At 36.4% G+C, this 20,572-nt stretch overlaps 1 protein-coding gene and 1 long non-coding RNA gene across 3 annotated transcripts in view; one reads left to right on the top strand and one right to left on the bottom strand.

Annotated features, from left to right (window-relative positions):
• Positions 1-20,572, bottom strand: part of LOC139121368 (uncharacterized) — a 102,302-nt gene that overhangs the window by 19,065 nt on the left and 62,665 nt on the right. The gene's annotated exons all lie outside the window — the stretch shown is intronic.
• The window catches only part of LOC139121358 (molybdopterin synthase catalytic subunit-like), a 35,226-nt gene that overhangs the window by 3,432 nt on the left and 11,222 nt on the right, over positions 1-20,572 (top strand). For both annotated transcript variants that reach the window (XM_070686178.1, XM_070686179.1), the window contains 4 exons: positions 3,111-3,262; positions 6,701-6,825; positions 11,294-11,444; positions 18,922-19,045. In XM_070686178.1, coding sequence (XP_070542279.1) covers positions 6,723-6,825; positions 11,294-11,444; positions 18,922-19,045 — 378 coding nt within the window. In that variant the 5' untranslated portion in view covers positions 3,111-3,262; positions 6,701-6,722. The remainder of the gene's footprint in view (positions 1-3,110; positions 3,263-6,700; positions 6,826-11,293; positions 11,445-18,921; positions 19,046-20,572) is intronic.

Raw genomic sequence — 20,572 nt, 5'->3', positions numbered from 1 at the left:
TGGTTTACAAAATTCAAATATCAAAGTCTGTCATTCATATGAAAGACAAATAATTATATATTATCATCCTTAGAGTGTAAGCTTTCAAGGGTAGTGTGAGCATCAATCGTCTCCTGCACTCATATTTGTTCCTTCCTCAACACGAAGTAGATAGACTGTGAAGTTGGTGATGCAATAGTTGTTCTTATATCAGAGAAAAATGCTTGTTTTTGTGAAAGAAAGTAAAGAGTGTTTTGAATTCTGAGCAGTTTGTAGTAGTCGTGATTGTGAGTTATGGTTAGGACGAGTCAAACAGTCAAACGCTATCATTATGATTTCTGTGATTATCCAGAACCTGCTAAATACAGTGTGAGTTGAATCACTAATCGTGTTTTAAAGTCATGTACTCGACGAATCCAGACTAGAGACCAGACTTTGTTCATCAAAGTGAATATTCAAAGGGCATCCTATCTCAAATAAAATGGGAAAATAATCAGTATATCATATTGTTATGGCCATGGCTATTTTGGAAATTGCACAAACAACATTAAATCTTGCAGAAAGATTTAACCATGGTCTTAGAATTATAAAGCAAGTTATTGTTCAAGTGGCTAAAAATCAGACTGTAGAGACAACAATCTAGCTTTATACGCTGTAACACTTTCAGTTCCTGCATGTAAAAATGACATTTCTTGTCACAATATTTGATCGCATGCGGAAATTTTTAAACTGCAAGTGCATTCAAATATGCAAGAGCCACGGCTATAAGTGGTTATGCATTCAAACATACGTAGTTTTCACCCAATTACCAGAGTATACTGTGGTGTTTCAAGGAAAATTACACTATGGTGCAATATTTTTTGTGTATTAAAGACAGCTTATCAAGAGACCTGAACAGAATTACAAGAACTAGAGAGAGACAGTAGTCTTGATATGCTTCATTTGAGTTCTTTGAACCTCAGTGTTCAAACAACTGCCACAAACAGTGATGTATTGCCATCTTGGTGAAAACGTGCAACAAGCCAAGCAAACCTGTACACAATCCATCACTCCAGACAGAGAAGAGGCATGTTGTACATGAGCCACGTTGATTTTGAATAGATCAGCACACCTTTTTGAATATGTGCCATGCAATGGCAGTGTAACTGACAGGTCCTGTACTTGTAGATCACAGGAATTGTGATCCTAGGATAACTCATTGCATGTAAATGTTATATGCATCGCTATGGTACTGGTAAATGTACGTAGCCTGGCCCCAGTCGTGGTTTCCAGATGTGTAGTTGAGTGTTTATGCAACATTTTACATGTATGTATGCAATAAAATATCCAACCTGGTCTAATATGCGCAAGTGACACCGATTTTTCTGGGACAATGTATGCAATGAGAACAACACAATGCTTGGTACATGTATGACTCAGAAAATGGCATCCACCCATGTGTCAACTCCATGATCCATATTTGATAAATTCAATAAACTACAGTGTGTTCACCATAAGGTTCAAGGTTAACTGACAAATTCAAAGTGGTAAAAATAAGATAAACACCAGTGAAACATTGTATCAACATTGAGTGCACTGTTATTCAGGTCACCATTATATTATGAAGTTTTCATGCATCAGCCACTTTGGTTTGTCAGTTTTCTCATTTTCTGGTCAAACATGTACTTCTCATACATCTCCTGTATGACAGCTTTTCAAATTTCATAAAATGAATAGCTTCATAATGACAATGGGGAATTTACCACCAAGGACTTTAAAAAATTACAGGCCCAATAATCTAACATGTAATGTGAGATGTATTGAAGACTGTATACATTTTCAATGAACAGCAAGCTTTGATATATAAGATACCCAGAATGAAGTTTGATTGACATGCAGATGATATTAATTCTGACTGACACCTTTAAATGCAATATCATTGCATATTGCATTTTTAACTTTCAATTGCTACATGGGTGATTTATTCAAAACACCAATGTGAATCGTTGAGAGTGAGAAATATCTGTATCTGTGAACAGCACTCCCTATTTTTCTAAGATGCAATCATTACATCTCGTTTTTCAATTGTAAGACTCTGACACTTCTGTTGAAATGCCGCAATCAGAGCTACAGGCGTGTTTGAGACTTCAAATTGAAATCTGTCTCTTGACAATGAGGAAATAAAAGGACATAATCAGTTGAAAGTACAGATAGGGATCCCTGTTTACATCTTAACGAGCAGATTCACCTTGGGATCTGATAGTGTTTCCCACACAGGCATCAATCTGCATGTATTGTCAGCTCAAAGGACTTTATATATTATTTATAAAGACGACACTACAATCCTCATGTACAATGTCTTGTAATACTCCGTTTAAGGTAGTATGCACCTCGAAAGTGAAAGACTTAAGCTTTTGCTCAAACTTTCCTAAATGAAACTTTCAACCATTCTCTTACCAAATCAACAATAAAAACCGGGGGTCACTGCGCATAGTTTGGAACTAGCAATACAAATTACCCAACATTTTACGATATTTGAAATTCAAAATGGCCACCATCCCTGTGTTAACTCTATGGGGTAAAAATAAAATTTGAGATTTTCCAAAAACTAACCAAGAGCTTTAAAATGAACCCCCACAAGTGGTAGATCAGAAGTAGAAATTTGAAAGTCTGAATATCTGCCCTAGAGGCATGTTGTATCTTAATGATGAGGTCATAAAGCAGTGTATAGCTACTAGGAAACTTTTGCTGGCTTTCAAGTAACTGCTTGTGTCTTTCATTTTCTGTTATCAGCAGTGTCACAAAACTGGCTGTGTATGATTTTGCATGGTGTGCCAATCATAGAGAAAGCCATGGCGGTGTACAAATTTTTCTTGGCTCTATCCCATGTTTCCATCATTTGTTGGAGTATCCGACTTATCAAAAGACTTACAAAGATGGCCATGTGTAATATTTTATTCAGTTCTCTTTTGCTTTCTGACTGAAAAATAAAAATAAAAATAGCAGTGCCCATAGACGCAATGGTTTCCCAGGGTCTATACCATTAAACAGCCTTCAAGTTCCAGATTATCAATGCAACATTGTCTTTAACAAGATCTGTCCGGTGTGTACCTGTAGTAAAGAAATTTGACAGCCTGTTCATTCCTTTACAGTTTGAAACCTCTAGAAGATAACATCACAGTTGCTCTGAATCAGGACTACATAGCATTTGAAGACCCAACACCGCTATCTATCAAGTCTGGGGATGAGATAGCCGTCATTCCACCTCTCAGCGGAGGCTAAACATTTGCATCTACTGATTCAGGTATTACAACCAGTTTACTGTGTCCATCCATTTCAACCCAGCTGATGTCCTCAATATCCCTCCCTGTCTGCACGGTATCCAGGGAATAGCCTGGCCTTATATCTTTATCACAGGGTTAAAAGGTGTATGTTGCTATGTGTACACTGACATAGGTGTGACCCATCTTTGTTTAATGGATCGACTAACATCACATTTTCGCGATTGGCAGGTGAATGTCATCTCTCAATGGAATAATATATCATAAATTCATCCTTTTTTTCTCATACGTTAAGTGCCAAATTGCCTTGTTTTGTTCAATTTACCATATTAATGTGCATTGCATTGTTTGATATGCATGACAGAATGTGGCAATCATCTTGCCTTACAGATATCTGCTATTTCAGAGTTGTTTTTTTGAACGTGAATTTAAACAATTTGCTTTCATAAGCTTGCCTCCATCATATTTTGCAATACCATACCCATGCATTTTGGAGTTCGAGCAACTATCTTGCATTTCAAAATTGTATTTTCCAAAGCTTTAACTCTTCCCTGCCAGTCAGCATCACTTCCCCATCTGCCGTGTCAATAAAAAGCGATGTTCAGCCCAAAACATACATGTATGATACAGTATGTATTTTTACACACTTGGTTTAGTCTATTAAAGCAGCTTTAGTCTATAATCAAGTCATATTTACAGTATCTGTGTCTTCAGGGGGCCTTGTAATATTCAAGTCTTTGTCAAGATGCATCACACGCCTTGTTGTGCTTCACTAGTTTTAATCAACTTGACCTGATGGTGAAATGTAAACTTGGCAGGATAAGGGTTTAAATTCAAGAGGCCTAGGTAATTAGCAAATTAATTAATGATTGCCCTTTTTGGTTATTTTGTCATCGACTCTCTTGCACAGTTGTCAACACATTTTGACTCGCCAGCAGTGAATGCGGATTAGCAATGTGAATTTTTATATTGTCCATTGTTTTGTAAATTGACAATCTTGATGGGTTGTTACCATATGGCCAATGTGTTATCAAATGAGTAGGGTTGCCCATCTCTCTCAATTCGGGCAAGAGAACCCTGTTGTGATTTAGTTAAGTGGATACTTCACCATGATGAAATATTTATCAAGACCAAACTAGTATTTGATACCTACATGTATAGTATATCAGTCAAATTAACTCTCATTTGAGAAAGCTGTTGCAAAAAAAAGGAGTAGAAACTGAAAATCCTGCAACAACAAAAGCAGGTTACATACAGTATTTCAAGCAAGGAAGAATACAGGATATTGTAGAAAAGTTATCAGCTTTCATAGTTCATCTCCTGTTTTCTACTTAGTCTGGTTGAACAAATCCAAACAAAAATGCAATGATAAAAAGAATTGAAGAACATATTTTGTAAGATGTAAAACTACTTGGTAATCGGTATCGCAAAATAATAATTGAGCGTATGTGAATCCCAGTATGTTGTTTGTGCATCAGGTTTGAAAGAAACTTCATACAGTCATTTCAAAAAATGAAGCTTTAGAGTGATGCACAGATGAACATGCAGATAAAGGCCTGTTTATGAGTTTTCATTCCAGACTTTTTGTAATCAGAACTACAAGTTAATGAAAACAGAGACATTTGAATTGTAGCAATTGTACCGTGTAACTTGTACTACAGCCAAATCAGATATTCTGAAAACTGTAGAATTTTCACACTGTTGTGTTTGTAGAAATTATTTCTGTAGAAAAGTAAAAATTAACGTATGCTGTTCTGTAGAAATCATAGGCTTCATCAAATGTATAATTTCCATGATTCAACCAATATAGAAATGGTAAATTTCAAAAATGGAAGTTACTTCACTGTCTGTGCCCAACGTTGATGAGGATTTATGCAATATGTAATCAAAGAATGAAAAAAGATAATGTTGTATAGCAACAACAGATCCTTTAATGTAAGGAGGATATAAAATCTACCTTTAATGACAGACACAGATACGCTGACATTTAGAAAATTGGTTGCCTGTTGTGACATAATGAGGTTAGATACTCTCATTAACCAGGCCTTTGTCATTGAAGCAGAGCTGTGATGGAGTTTCCATGCATTATCCACTTTCTAGACATCAGTTCTCATGGATTTTATCAACAAAGGATTCATTGACATTTGAATCAAAAGCGATTTTGGGAAAAAAACAGCGACAGTAGTGGATGTGTTCTAATGAGTAAACTATATGATGATTGGTCGGTTGAATTGCAAGTCTAGTTACTGAACCAATCAGGACTATGATTGGTCAGCTGAATTGCAACTACTGAACCAATCAGGACAATGATTGGTCAGCTGAATTGCAAGTCTAGCCACTGAACCAATCAGGACTATGATTGGTCAGCTGAATTGCAGGCCTAGCCACAGAACCAGTCAGGACTTTGATCTGAGTTTCATATTATCGATGTGAAAGGTTGCATATTTCTATAGTTTAATATTTTATCATCACCACAGGCTCTGTCAGAGAATGCTGTAAGGTGTGTGTACACAATAGCGAGTGGAGTACATTTATTATTCAAACTGCTCACTTTGGCAGTTTGCAGCTCATGCCCCGCTGCGTTTCATGCATCATTTAGGATACAGATAACAAAAGGACTGCCATATGATAATTTCAGTGTTTTGCTCTGTTGCTGACAAAATTGTACGATGACCTTCCATTTATTTGCAAGCAGGTTGCAGAATTGTACATAGTAAGCAGCGTTTTCCCCAGTTCTCTCTCACTAGTGGGAAATGTCCCCTCTGCTGGAAATTTTTGGGGATTTGGTTCTGATAGAGGGGACTACAATATTAAAATTATGCAAATGTAAGTTATGCAAATTAAGGTTTTTCAAGGTGTTAATAAGTTAAGGGTATTGTGTAGATCAAGTATCAAATTAAAGCCTGCAGTTAAATATTCTGTTCTATCTAGTCAAAATGTTTAACCCTTTGAGTGCTGTAATTTTTCCCACCAAAATTTTAGTACAATATTTTACCAATTTTATGAATTTTTCTGTAATTTTTTTGATAATTTTAGAATTTTGGACCAAATGGACAATATATTTCATCAGCTACAGTGTTTTATCAAAATTTTGGCAAAAATCATTCATATTTTATTCAGTATATAAAGTTCAAACACAGCTTTGTAGTCTGGAGGCAAACTCAAGGCAAGTTTTGAGTGGGTTGAATAAACATGTGATGTTACATTCTAGGCAGCAATCATGACGTGGAATGCCACTATCAATTCTCTTTGTATATCAGTATCTCAAGATCTCGTTGTAGAGAGAGGGGGACATGGCACATGTTTGTCTTTATCTTAAAGGAGACTTTATTTAAAGAGGGGGAAACGCATGATCACACCTATTGGAGAAAACACTGAGTGAGTAAGAAAATCAGCCCTTGACCCAAAAACCTTTGCTTGTTTATCATTGGTTTGCTACTGACATGACTCTTTCCTTGCAGGAGAACTTTTTTCTGACGCACGATGGGTGAAGATTTTGTACATATAACAACGGATAAATTGAGTGTAGAGGATATAACACAGAAAGTCACATCGCCCTCAGCTGGTGCTATTTCTGTTTTCATGGGTGAGTGCAGATTCATCATATTTTTGTTCTGAGACAAATGTTTGTTCAGAAACCCTACAAAATGCTAGAAATTACCCAAGGCAGAGGACAATAAACAGAGAAACATAAGAAACAGCTCCTTTGCTGTAATTTTTAATGTATTTCTCAACATTCATGTTCCGTCAATAAATGCAATTTCTCTATCCTGTGACTAGATCAAGAATTTGTGTATTCCAGTATCTGTAGTGTCTTGTTCTACTCATAAAATCGTGTTGAAATGCGCAGTATTCAATATTTCAATATAGTTTGTCTTTGTTAGGGTAATGCCCAGTGCTATTGTTTACAACTAAATTTTAGGCCAGGCGAGAATTCGTCTGTCAACAAAAATGTTGGTTATACACAATGCATTGTACAAGGCTAACACTGTATATTCAACTGTACTTTGGGGATATAAATAAGAGAGTGTAGATGTTTCATAAAACAATAATAATAAAGACATTGTCAAAAGCTAGAGCCATTGTCATGTTAAATAAAGTTGATTAGGTAGTGGAAACCTAAAAAGTCTATTGACACATTGGTTTCCCTTGCCATAAATAGATTTTATTTTCTCACTGACAAGCATGTATGGTCCCCCCCTACTGTTAGAAATGGTACAGTCTAATGAAATGAATTGACAATAAAGCGTTTATCTAATCTCATGCATAATTTAGTCTGATTGGGCCATTTTTCTAAATGTCACATTCTGTATTTTTAAGTGTGTCAGGGACCATGGATACATAAAACACACATTCAAACACAAGTCATTGCTTCGACCTCAAGGAGAGAAATACAAAAAACAGACAATGAACTTATTATTTGAACTTCCCCAATGTGATAAATTGCCTAAATAGGCTTTTACATTTTACAGTTTTGAGCAACGAAACATTTTAAAGCCAAATGTGAACAGGTATATACACGATGTCCATGGTGTAACAGTATGTAGTTAGTGGTCTGTTCACGTGATACTTTAAAAAACTGCATTGTGTTTTAATTATGCACTGCCCCTTAGTGAAAGCCGGTTGATCTACCGTTTCCTCAGAATGAAATCAACAAGATCTGATTTACCATTCATCACCTTCAGCTATTAGCCTCTGTGGAACCGACACCTCTTCCATCTTCCGACACAATCAACTCAAGAGAGGTGGAAAATAATCAATGTTTTGACATCATGGAAAATTAAAATTTGTCATACAAGTGTTAGATAAACAAAATGTGAGGTTTGATGCGTGATCAAAAAGTCATCATTACCAATTTAATATTATAAAAACTTTTCGACTACAGTGAAATTAGATCCATAATCATTAATCATGAAAATATCAAATTTGATAGTTTATACATTTTATCTAAATAGCAGCAATAAGACCAGTTTGCAGTGCATAATGATGAAAAATTAACCTTTATAAGAAAGGTTAATTTTTCATCATTATGCACTGCAAACTGGTCTTATTGCTGCTATTTAGATAAAATGTATAAACATTTGGCACTGGATACACAAAATGATACCCATAGTCACCGAGTCAGTGTTTCCCACTTTTTTATTCATAGCTTAGAAGCAAACAGATTGCTGCGTTATCCTCACATTTTTAGCCCCAAGACAAAACACATTCATCATAGAAGTAATCAGTTATGGCCCAGATATTAAAGACAGATATGGTACGAGTACACCATCATCATCATCGTTACGCTGTGGGGAATGTCCTGTTTGTATTCCCCTTGATAGCATTTTTATGACATATCAAAAAAAAACACAGGATAAACTTATTCAAAAGTTCAGACCTCAAAACTATATCTTCAGTCTAAAAGTCAACTTTAATTGAATCAATTTTCATGACTAAAAATAAATTATTGTCAAAGACTAGTTTTGCCTGACATGTCACAGACCCAGGCAATATAGATAAATTTATTCAGTGTAATGTAAATCAGGCCTGGCTTTTTTGTAATGTTACCCTTGTTAACCTAAATACATATTCCTTGTATTTTCACATGGTCACACTTTTCTCATTGGCTGTAATCTCACATCGGCAAATATTGTACTTGCGGTCAACCAAATGTTTTTTTTTGTTCATTATCATGTGGGCACAAATTTCAACCCATCAAGTGGTCAGCGTTCTTACTGAGTAATGTGTTTCCATTATTATTGCAACTTCGTTTTTTAACCCCCATTCCATGAGACCTCATTTTTAGGCTTTCATGATGCTTGCAGGTGCTTGAGAAAGAAACCCAAAATAAAATACTTCTAATACAATATGGCGTTCATCCCACCAAGAGTTGTGACTATCATTATCCTTGCTTGCCATTTTGGTATTACCTATGTAATTAGACAAGACAGTTAGGGTCAATGCCATGATAAAAACTGAACTTCTGCATCAAGGATGATTGTCACAACAGCGTCCTTGACTTTCAAGAGACTGTTCTCGCTTTTGGTAACTATGGAAATGAAAGAGTACAGAGATGAACCCATGGTACTCATTCATTACACGGAGAGAGACTGAGAGACTGGGATGATTCATCAATAATGCAAAAGTACATGTATTACTTCTGATGGTTATTAGCAAACGTCTTTCAAGCCAGTGACAGGTCCAACAACAGTACAGTCGCTGTTCATCTTTTGTCAAGGTTTAGTTCAAGGGACAATGAAGTCGGGCACGAGATTTGAGTCTTTCAAGAAAATACACCAGAAGAATGATACTTTTGAAAGTCTTATCAAACCAATCTAATAGTTCATAACTGTTTCCTTTGTGTACCAGCACACTCATACTGAAGAGTATGACCTCAAATGTGGAATGTAATGGCATTTTACATCAATCACAAGCTATAAACTTTGTCTGGGTCACGTCTGTATGTATTCTTGCTGTAAAACCCAAACTTTCAAAACTGTCATATTCTTTGCTTCTGGCTGATCGAGTGCATGTGCCTATGGTATACAGTGCATGTACAGCATTTCTCCATGACCTCTGACCTGTCAGACTCTGAGCAGAAGAAGCGTTGCAGTTGACAAGCTGACTGCAGTTGCCAGACCAGTGTCTACATGTAGGTTGTACTGCTAATCACCATCACTGTACAATGTATGGTGTTGATGTGCTTGCCAATTGTTTCAGTCCCATACCATAGAATTCCATGGCAGATCGCTCTGTTGCAAGACACAAGCAACTATTCAATTCTGGACACTATCAATTATTATGACTGTTCTTAGTAAAAGCCAATGAAAAATTACCTGCACTGAAACAGAAATTAGAGTTGTATCGTCTTCAGGCGTTTACAGGAAAGATAAGAGTATATGATCAGTGTCATACCTATGGAGTATCTCATGTGCATGAATGAATACCGGGATGTACATTTATATGTTACACCTTGAATTGTGCATTTACAAATGTAGTTGTAGAGCAAAACTATACTATAGTCAATTATGGTGACCACTGATGAGATTTTTGGTCATCTGTGTTTTCTTAGGACAGTTAGGTGCACTCATATACTGGTATGTTGAGTACTAGCTGTTAGTGACCAGTTTTGTCAGTCCCAGTAACTACTGGTTGTCTTGGTCTATAGGGACGACTTAACTCAGGCAATATGGGCAATGTTCGGGATTAGGCAACAATTTTTGTAAAATCAATTTACCAAGAGGGCGTTGTCACTGGTCATGGCATGGGGCTGATCTCCCTAAGCTCTGTGGTCATGGTAACCAGGGATCCAACACTTTACATGACAACATTGAGTTGTCCAGAGGGCAGTGCCCTCAATCATTGAGACACATGGGTTAACAATGGAGTGACTTTATCGTGATCAATACCGTTGCATTGACCAGTGACTGCAAAGTTGTTCATGCATGAACAGATTAGTCTGTACTGTTAAATCGAAAATGTTGGCCAGCTTCACTGCAAAGAAGCCAAGTTTTAACAGTGTGTTAATGTAGAATGCGCTTTGGGGACAGATATTCAGACTCTCAAACTTTTACAATATTCTTTTGGCCCAGCACTTGTTGGAGTGTTTGGGCTCATTTTGAAGATTAAAAGAAAGAAATAAAGTTTTCACTGGTTTACTTCGTTGCGCTTAAATACTGGCCTCTAACATACATGTACCATAATTTAAAGCTGTCGTGACACAAATTTTATTATCTCTCATAGAGTTAACACAGGGATGGTGGCCATTTTGAATATCAGTATACATTGCGTAGCATGTTTCTCTAGTACCGAAATTTGCAGGGTGCCCCCCCCCCTTTTTATTCTTGATTTCAAAAGAGGATGGTTGAAAGTTTCCCTGAGAAAAGTTTGAGCTAAAGTTTACATTTTTGAGGCGCGAACTATGGTTCATTAAGCATCTTTCAATTTAATAACAGGTGTCACCTGTCACCAGTATGCAAATGTTCAGTGTCTGATTGTAGATATGGTCCCCCTTAGATCACATCACACCTACTAAGTAATATGAAATCATGTATTAAAATTATGACCCATAGGCACAACACGGGATAATTTTGATGGGAAGACGGTTATAAGGCTGGAATACGAATGCTACACCCAGATGGCAGAAAAGGAAATGAAGAAGTTATGTCAGCAAATCAGAGAGAAATGGAGTGTGAAGAATATAGCATTTGTACACAGAATAGGGTAATTATTCATGTATTTGTGTGGCAATAACACCTTGACTGTTGTACATACATATCACCCTTTTTTCCAGTCACTTAACCCTTTGAGTGCTGTACTTTTCCCACCAAAAGTTTAGAGCAACATTTTACCAATTGTATGATTTTTTTTTGTAATTGTAAATAATTTTGGACCAAATGGACTTCACATTTCATTGGCTTCAATTCTTTTTCAAAATTTTGGCAAAAATCTGAAAATTGACTTTAGTATATTTTATTTTGGCAGCAAATATTGATTTTGGCACCCAAAGGGTTAATGTGAGAAAATGTATTTCGTAAATACATTATGTTAAATAATGTAATTTCAGATATGTGGGTGGATGTAGTGTAACTGCCCTCACATGTTGAGCAATGACTGAGAAAATATCCACATTAATACTCAGATTTCAGTATTAGAACCTTACCATATATTTAAAGCTGCCGTAACGTAATTAAACCACCAACATGTAAACATCACAGACCGGATTTGTTCTGCCCAGAAACCAGAGTATAGTGAACATGCAGCAACTTGTAATCTCTACTTCGCTATCGATATTGTTTTGTCATCAGCTTTCGCTTCCCCAGCGAGTCAAATGTCAGTTTGATAAGAAACGAGCTTAGATTGTAACATGCTCTTTCAAATTTTCCGATACCTTTGGGAAGGCAGATTTGATTAAGATGGTATCTCGGCTGCTCTGCTGAGCAAAGGTGGGTTCGTCCATTGACCCACAGGTGAGCAGTGTTGTTATTGAAAAACATGAAAATCCAAGTTTTGACCACATACTACGTGAATAATTTAAAAATCAAGACTTGGAGAGTATCTTTTGATAGTTGGCGCCTCATGGCTTTCCATTGCAGGATTAACATATGCAATGACAAATTCAAAAAAAACCTTGTGCTGCACTCCACAAAATTGACAGTCTCAAGGGCCTGTCGTCTGTGTCCTTATTTGAATCAATAAGGGAAAATCATGAAAAACTGTCCATCGGACGTCAAATTTTTGAGATCATATTACAATATTATTAAAAAATTGTTACCGTTTGCAATTCTTAATTGTGACCACATTTTTCATTTAAATAGGTCCATGACACAAAATTCATCTTCATTTTGTGTATTTAATTTGTAATGAGGGAAATTCTGGCATTTATATCTGATTCAGTATTTTGTAAGTGTATTTGACAAAAGTGTTCATAAAGACTGGATGTAGACTGAAATTAAACAAAATGCTTTCACTGATTAGTACCATACCCTTAAATCTTATTCCAACATGGAAATCAGATTGCATCGTTAGACAGACTGTTCCAGGGAAGATGGCTAACCATGTGAATTTTTTGATGATGAAATCTTTTTCAGTCGTCTCTGAAAGGCCACAGTGATGCTTTCCTTTGTACATGACACAGTAATGACATTTAACAAATGCTTTCTATTCTGTCCTATAATTCATTAAATTTTGCATTCAAATAAACAATTGAATCCAAGATGACATTTATCATTCCATTGAAACGCTTTCCTTCAGCTCATCAGTGATATAACCTCATTCTTGTAAGCGTCTGTCCTTATTTTTTTTTGAAAACACCATCATATGTTCGTGACGTACACATCCAACTCTGTGATCCAAATGCAATGATTTTTGCCTCATGAAGACTTACGGTCTCCTCACATCCTTCTAAAAAATCACATACTAATGTTACAATGTTACAGTTGATAGCTGACCATTAAAATAAAGAGGAAGTATATTTTGCAGGCTTTGCATGCCTCTGTTTTGAAAATTTCACTCGAAAATTAAGAAATACTTTTTTACCATGAAATAGATTGGCCGTTTGATGTTACTTCAAAGCACAATGATTATTGTTATGTGAAGATAAGAATGGACAGTGAAATTGATCTAAATGTTATAACACTTGTGTAATTGGTTTGTAAAGTTGTTTCAAAACTTGCCTTAGAAGTTGCACTGACTTGTTATAATTGCGGTGAAAATCAGAGAGCTTTTATGGACCCCTAATAAACACACACCATGGGAGTACACTTTGCGGTGCACTTCACATACGCAGAATCATATTACATTCCTTACCACCGCCCTGAGTGTCACAGCCAAGTCAGTGTCTAGTTGTCATTAGACTCTTGTTGTCTTCGCACTGTACGAAGTTCTTTGTGCAAAAAAAATCATGATCCGCGGGAAAAGAGGTGTACGTACGTCAGAAGCAGTACGTGAGAAAGTTCTCGAAATGTACGTGGATGGAAAGTCATTTCAACAGATATCAGCGTAAGACAATGTGAAAGTCATCCTCAGAAATGAAGACGGGCACTATCCGTGTTTGGGAATAGTACGAGAACTCGACTTTGAACATATACTCGGCCATGGCCACTACTGAAATACAAGTGTGTGTACACTTGTAGGAAACATTTATCCCACACATAGACATTAATCAGTTCCTACCGACAGGTTTTATTGCTTTACTTCAGCAATTACAGCTGACTCCTGCGGTGAAACAACACTATCATCCGTCTGTTCTTTGCCGCAAGTTAATTACAAGTACTTATACTGCAGCAAGTTTTGGAACAACTTTACAAACCAATTACACAAGTGTGATAACATTTGGATCAATTTCACTGTCCATTCTTATCTTCACACGACCATGATTAACATTCATTATAGAAATGGAAGCTTTCCAATTAATACCAAGTAGTATAAGCAAAATATCCCAAGAACGACCCATCAGTTTCCCCCAACTTGCATGTATAAGTTTTGCTTGAAATAGCACATTGCATAATATTAAGTCTGTTTGGATGTGTAACATGTTGAAAACTTGGGATATTGTTCTGTAGCCATACATTTCGATGCAGTAAGCACACAAATGTGAATAACATTTATTTTGGCTGAGACCATTAAATCTGGCATTCTCAGGTACTCATATATGATCAGTGAATGTAATCGGAGAATGTTTGATGCTGAATGTATACAGGATTACCGAAGTAGATTAGTGGATCATAGGATTTACCATGACATTAGTCCCGAGGACTAATCCCTTGTGTTAATACTTTCATGGTGTAATTTAATTTTCTGATCTCTGACCCTGACACGCATATTTTGTGACAGTGATCTGGGAAATTTTTCATCTGAAAATTTAATCCAGAAGTATTCTAGCTCTTCACAGCCATGTCCCCACAGGTTTATGTGGTTTTGAATGCACACAATTGTGACAAGGTAATATACATTCTTTGTAATGTTGGGTTGTATCGCATCTTCGATGAATCCTATGCAGCCAAAATACTTCATTAAAGATGTACTAACTTTCTACACAAATAAACGCAATTTTCGATGCATAATTTGAGTTTCATTTAGCTTTGAAAGTCTCTCATATTGTCATGATGATACAAAGCTCTTCATTGACATTAACTAGTCAATGAATTGCGGAAGAATTTAGATATGTATGGTACTTTAGAAGTTGTTAATGATAGACAGTGTGTAAAGACCACAATAAAATGCTGTAATTGGTCGTAATTTGATGATACAATGCAGTGATAGGCTCCCAGTGTGTGCCAGGTGTGAATGAGGGCAAATGACAAGTAAAGCAAAGTCGAGCATAATTGACACCATTCTTGTCTTAGAAACCTTTGATACATGACTCATGTAGGATTTGAATACTCCAAAGATTAACAGTCACACTGCCACTCAGCCCAACTTTCATCACTGCCAACCTTGTCTATCAGTGACGTCAGATCACAGAAGGCAATATTCACCACACATACACCAGGATTCATAATAACGAGAAAACTAATTTTAAAAAAAATCAAACACACACAGACCTAGCAGATTGGTATGAGATGCAACCTTGTACTTCTGTCAGATCTTCTTCTATTCATGCTATTTATTGATTCTTTGCCAGCAGTCAGATAATAATCATCTTCATTTCTTTTGGAGAGGCAGTCTTATTGTTGGTTTGCCAGCTGCATGCTGCCAGGTGGCTGGCCTGCAACCTCATTAGAGTAAATCGTGTTCCTAAACAAATCAGTAGGTCTATTACTGCACCATGTAAGACTGGGCTAATTATTTCCTGCAGTGCCTCGGTATAAAGAGTTTTCACATATCACCTGCAAGGATACATTCATGCAAGAAGTGTTGTGTGATGGTACACCACTTTTAACCATTGTGAGAGGGCAGGGGAAATGATCTACCTAGCAGTGATAAAGAACATCTGTACCTATTCTTGGTCAAGTCACGGCAAGTGAATCTTGAAAAAGAGAAGTCAACATGCCTTGTACGCAGAGCTTTTAGCTCTATGCAGTGCTCTTGAATTTTTCATTTCTTTTTTCTTCTTTCCATTGACCTCACAAAAGACTCAAGAGACTCTGAAGCAGTCACACAGGTATCGTTTTATTAGGCTCCTGGGAAAAAGCAGCACGCAGCTGAGCTTGTCTATCAGAGATTTCCTGCTACAGTCTACAGCCAACATCCCTCTGGCAAAAAAAAATTTTGAAAGGAAACCTAAGATACGTTAAACAATATCTGTTGATGAATTTTCCTCGGGGAATGCATATTTTTTCAAGAGCTTTGAAGTAACAATCGTGTTTTTGCAGGCAGAGATGCCAGTTCAGTTTATCAGCATTCATCAGAGTGCACTATAAACCAAACTGCGTGCCTAGATCTGCAAAGGCAGGTTTCATGCAAATCAAAACAACATTATACTTTCAAATATCAACCCTTTTACCAGAATGGTTTGGTCCGGTCATATTTTTATTACTGCATAGTTGGATCTCTCAACAGGAAAATAGGGGTGAACAGGTTTACTAACCTGCACTTGTACGGAAGGTTTACCATTTTAAGAAGTTAACATGCTAATTTGTAAAATTGGCCAGAATCCCAATGAAAGATCTGAACAGGAATAAAGTCTAATTTTTTCTCGATATTCAAATGAGCTGCAAAAAGAAATCATTATTCCATGATTGAGTCGTGTATTTCTACTGATTACAGCCAACTAACCAAATTATACGATTAGACTTTGTGAATAATTGTGCAGTTGGCTTTATTAATGCTTTTTGGCGTTCTGCATGTAGTTATATTAGATGGCTTTGATGAGTATGCAAAGGCAATCACTGCTACTGACACACACCTTTACTTTGAATTGTTCAATTGATGACTTCTTTTGAGTAACTGTACTTGAACGTGCCTGACATTGCTGTATTTTCTTCTACAAAAACAACATGCAAAACAAAAATCTCTTAAGGTAGGAATTACTTTTAGACAATATTCAGACTCAAATTTTAACCATTCTCTTTCTACCATTTGCAGGGGGCTCATTTTAAAGCTTTCAGAGAAAGAAAAATCTTCTGTGTCTTAGTTTTTTTGAAAATTGAAGATTTTATTTTTTCCCATAAGGTTAACACAGGGATGGCAGCCATTTTGAATTTCAAATATCACCGGTGTAAAATGTTAGGTAACTTGCTTCTCTAATTCCAACCTTTTGACAGTGACCCCTAATTTTTATTGCTGATTTGGTTAGAGAATGGTTGAAACTTTTCATTGACGAAAGTTCAAGCAAATGTTCAATTAACTTTCGAGGGGCATACAACTAAGGAAAGTTGAAATTGGCAAGGTGTACTTTATGTACATGTACGTAGTGTGTACTTTGTATGCTTAGTTTAGGTCTTTAGCTTTCTTTTTTATCAGTAGGATGTCGTTTCCCTAATGCATCGGTATTCCTATGGTTAGTGTGCAAATACTATACATCTTTAAGACAGATGATCACAGTAGACCCAGTGTAAACTGATGTAGCTTGTGAGTCACTGTTGTAGTGCACTTGCTAATTTTAACTTTTGATTGATACCTGGTAGCTGCGTGCCATGCACGGGGCATGGTATTACACACTGTGTTGAATCAATAGATGAGAGTTTCTTGCAGAGCTGTGTCACAGGGTCCACATATCATGTCTTCCTGTTTCATTACTCTTTGGAGAATCAGACACGGCAAAGGTTTATTGACAGTAATATCACTATTGGTCGACTCTTTACTTTCTTGCCACATTCATCGCAACTGTTTGATTGAGTTTGTTGCTGTTTCATGTTGAAAAAATGCCATCATCCTATATAAAGGACTGTGTGTAGGTTGCCGTGGATGTGCATCATTTTCTTAAAATGGTTGTTGAGATAATCCTGCGTATTATTGGGAAGTTACAAAATTCAGTCATGAATCGATGAGAACTCTGTGCATATATCAGACAAGTTATAGATCGAGTGGAGTATTGTTGATGGAGCCGTCATCCATACATGTCCATACTTTATGTAGAACACTATCAGCACTATTGTTCCATCATGGTGTATTTAAACAACTTGATTTCAGAGCTTGTATTTACTCTAACATCATGACATTGAACTTGTTGGCAAGATAAAGTAGCTAAACAGCAACAAATTTGCATATCAATATAGAGACAATGTTTTGCGCACATCAGACATGATTGGAAAGAAAGACATCCTCAATATCATACAATGTGTACTGTATTATATCAAAGTTTAACATTTGACAATGGAATGCCACGGGCTGCAGCAATACATGTATGATGACGAATTTTAATCACAGCTCTCCGTAAGAAAAGCTACAGTGAAAAAAAATGGCGTTCTTGCTATTGTGTTTACAGGGGCTAAGTTTGCCCATGAAACAATCAAAAAATAAGTCAACGCTAAAAATATGTTACATCGAGCACATTAATTTTTACTCCCATCTTTGGCAAATACCCGTGATTGTAACATTTTTTTCATTACTACAAGAAGCCATATTTGTTCAAGGTTCAGCAGTTACAAGGTTTAGAAACATTCTCGTATAGTTTGTGCCAAACATGACAGGGTTTAATGTCTGCAGCTTGTTGTTGTCTTACTGACCTTTGATGATGTGCATTGTAAGTTGAAAAATTTTATTGCATGAACACTAACTATTCCCTTGCACTAATGTCATATTTATGTCGGTAGGTACTCTGTTATATCAACAGAAACCAAAGAGTCTCACTGGCAATAATCTGAAAAGCTAGAAGTTAGGTCTTGGGTAGGCATTTGCAAAACAAGGATTTTATATGATGGCACTCATGTCTTGAAAACTCTGTGTGTGTCTTTTAAATATTTGAAGAACAATGTGTACATAGTAAATACAATTTGCCGGTCATGTCCATATTTGATTAAAGCCAATTGTGTGAATTAGAGGCCTGTGATTATCCTACATTAAAGTGTGGCACATAAATCTAACTGATATATTTCCCAGTTACTTCAGCACAAATTTTATTCAGTGAAAAACAGAACAGTCCCTTTGGGTGACATCAAATTGACTCCTGTAGTCAAGTGTGCTGTGTAAATCTGTCTTACATGTATAAATATCCATGCTACAACTGCACTACGATTTTATCCAGTGAGGAAAACAAGTCCTTTCAGGTACCTATCACACTGACTTTCTGTCTGCAAACCATCTCATTTCTCAACAGGGTCGTTCCTGTCACAGAGGCAAGTGTGATTATTGCTGTCTCGTCAGCTCATCGCAGAGAAGCTCTGGAAGCTGTACAGTACGGTATTGACACTCTGAAATCTACGGTGCCGATATGGAAAAAGGTATCATTTCACCCTCTGCTTTTTTACAAATAAATTAGAATCCTGAATCAAATATAAAAAATCAGCATTCTTATTATATTTCTGATTTCTCCATCATAAGTAAAATTTTGCGGTAAGGGTATATTTCAGATTCGCTTTTGAGAGATTACCGAATTATGCTGTATGTTGATTCGGTTGATACAGGGACGAAAGGCTTTCAAAAGGAATTATCTACACACAGATTTCAGGTATTACCAGATTTAAGATATACTTTGCATTATTAAATGAGACTTTTTTATAGGATCTGGCCAGCAGGTTCAACAATGGTTTGTACAATATCCAAAATCAAGGACTCTATTATTATTTTGTGCATTGATTGTCGTCAATTTACATCTGGCATATGCCGTGCCGCGGCAATTACGGGAGAGTTAATTTAACCTACTTCAATGGTACAACTGCATCACTCAAGGTAATCACGCTGACAGTTCCAATTAATCCTTTGAGTATTACAGTCGATTGCTCTATTTTTTGCTCATTTAGTCAGCAATTTGTTTCCCTTATGGTCGTACAATTACTTTTACCGTAGCAAAGAATGGAAAATTGCCATTTACACATACAATGCATCTGCTGATGTTGAGTGGGTAAATACACAAAAGTAAATTTCTCGAGCACAGGACGGATCTTCATTGCCATTTCAGGGCTTTTACTTGTGAGCTTGTAATTGTAAGGATTACACAGACACGTTTTCCAGCTTGTTCAGGCTTCTGTAAATCTTGTTTGTCTGAGCAGTAACCAAATGCCATGTAATTTTCAATATTGCTGATTTGAAAAAAAGTCATTTCAAGTTGTGATATTTCGATGCATAAATTTAAATGAAGATAGTGTATCTTGATAATCTCTGAAAAACAATCTCAAATATAGCTGTTGTTTAGGTTAAATTTAAATTTTTTATTCAATTGAAGTTTTGATGTACCCTACTTTCTTTTATTAAAGGACCAGTAGCTGTAAATTTTGATGATTTTATCTCTTTTTGTTTTGAAAGTCAACTTCGAGATCTTGTTCTACTCCCCAAAGCAGGTTGAAATGCCAACTTATTTAGCTTTTCAACACAGCATCTATGTGTTTAAAAAGCTCTATTGTTTACATTTGAATTCTTGTCCAGACCAAAATTACTCGTCAACAATAACAATGCAGTCTATACATGTACAGGCTGAGTTGACAAGCTGTATACTGTGTATCTCCACATGCTGTGGGGAGTAGAACAAGAAACTGCAGTTGACATTAAAAACAAAAACAGTGAACAAAAATTATCAAAAGCTATAGCCACTGGCCCTTTAATGGAAAGGTTGTAAATTCCAGCTGATCATTTTCAGAGACCCACGGCAAATGTGTATTAACAGATGTAACATTGGCTACAGTAAATATCATATTGCTGTAGATTCGCCTGATTGCTGTTTCACCATTACTTCTCCGTGCTATTTACTCGAGCAAAGCTGTGTACAACCTGCTCCGTTGATAACCATCAGGTGAAATTCCAATCAATAAAGT

Source organism: Ptychodera flava, chromosome 21 (genome assembly GCF_041260155.1).
Source record: "Ptychodera flava strain L36383 chromosome 21, AS_Pfla_20210202, whole genome shotgun sequence".
Lineage (NCBI taxonomy): Eukaryota > Metazoa > Hemichordata > Enteropneusta > Ptychoderidae > Ptychodera > Ptychodera flava.
The sequence above is the reverse complement of the archived record's forward strand: the minus strand, read 5'-3'. Positions and strand labels throughout refer to the sequence as shown.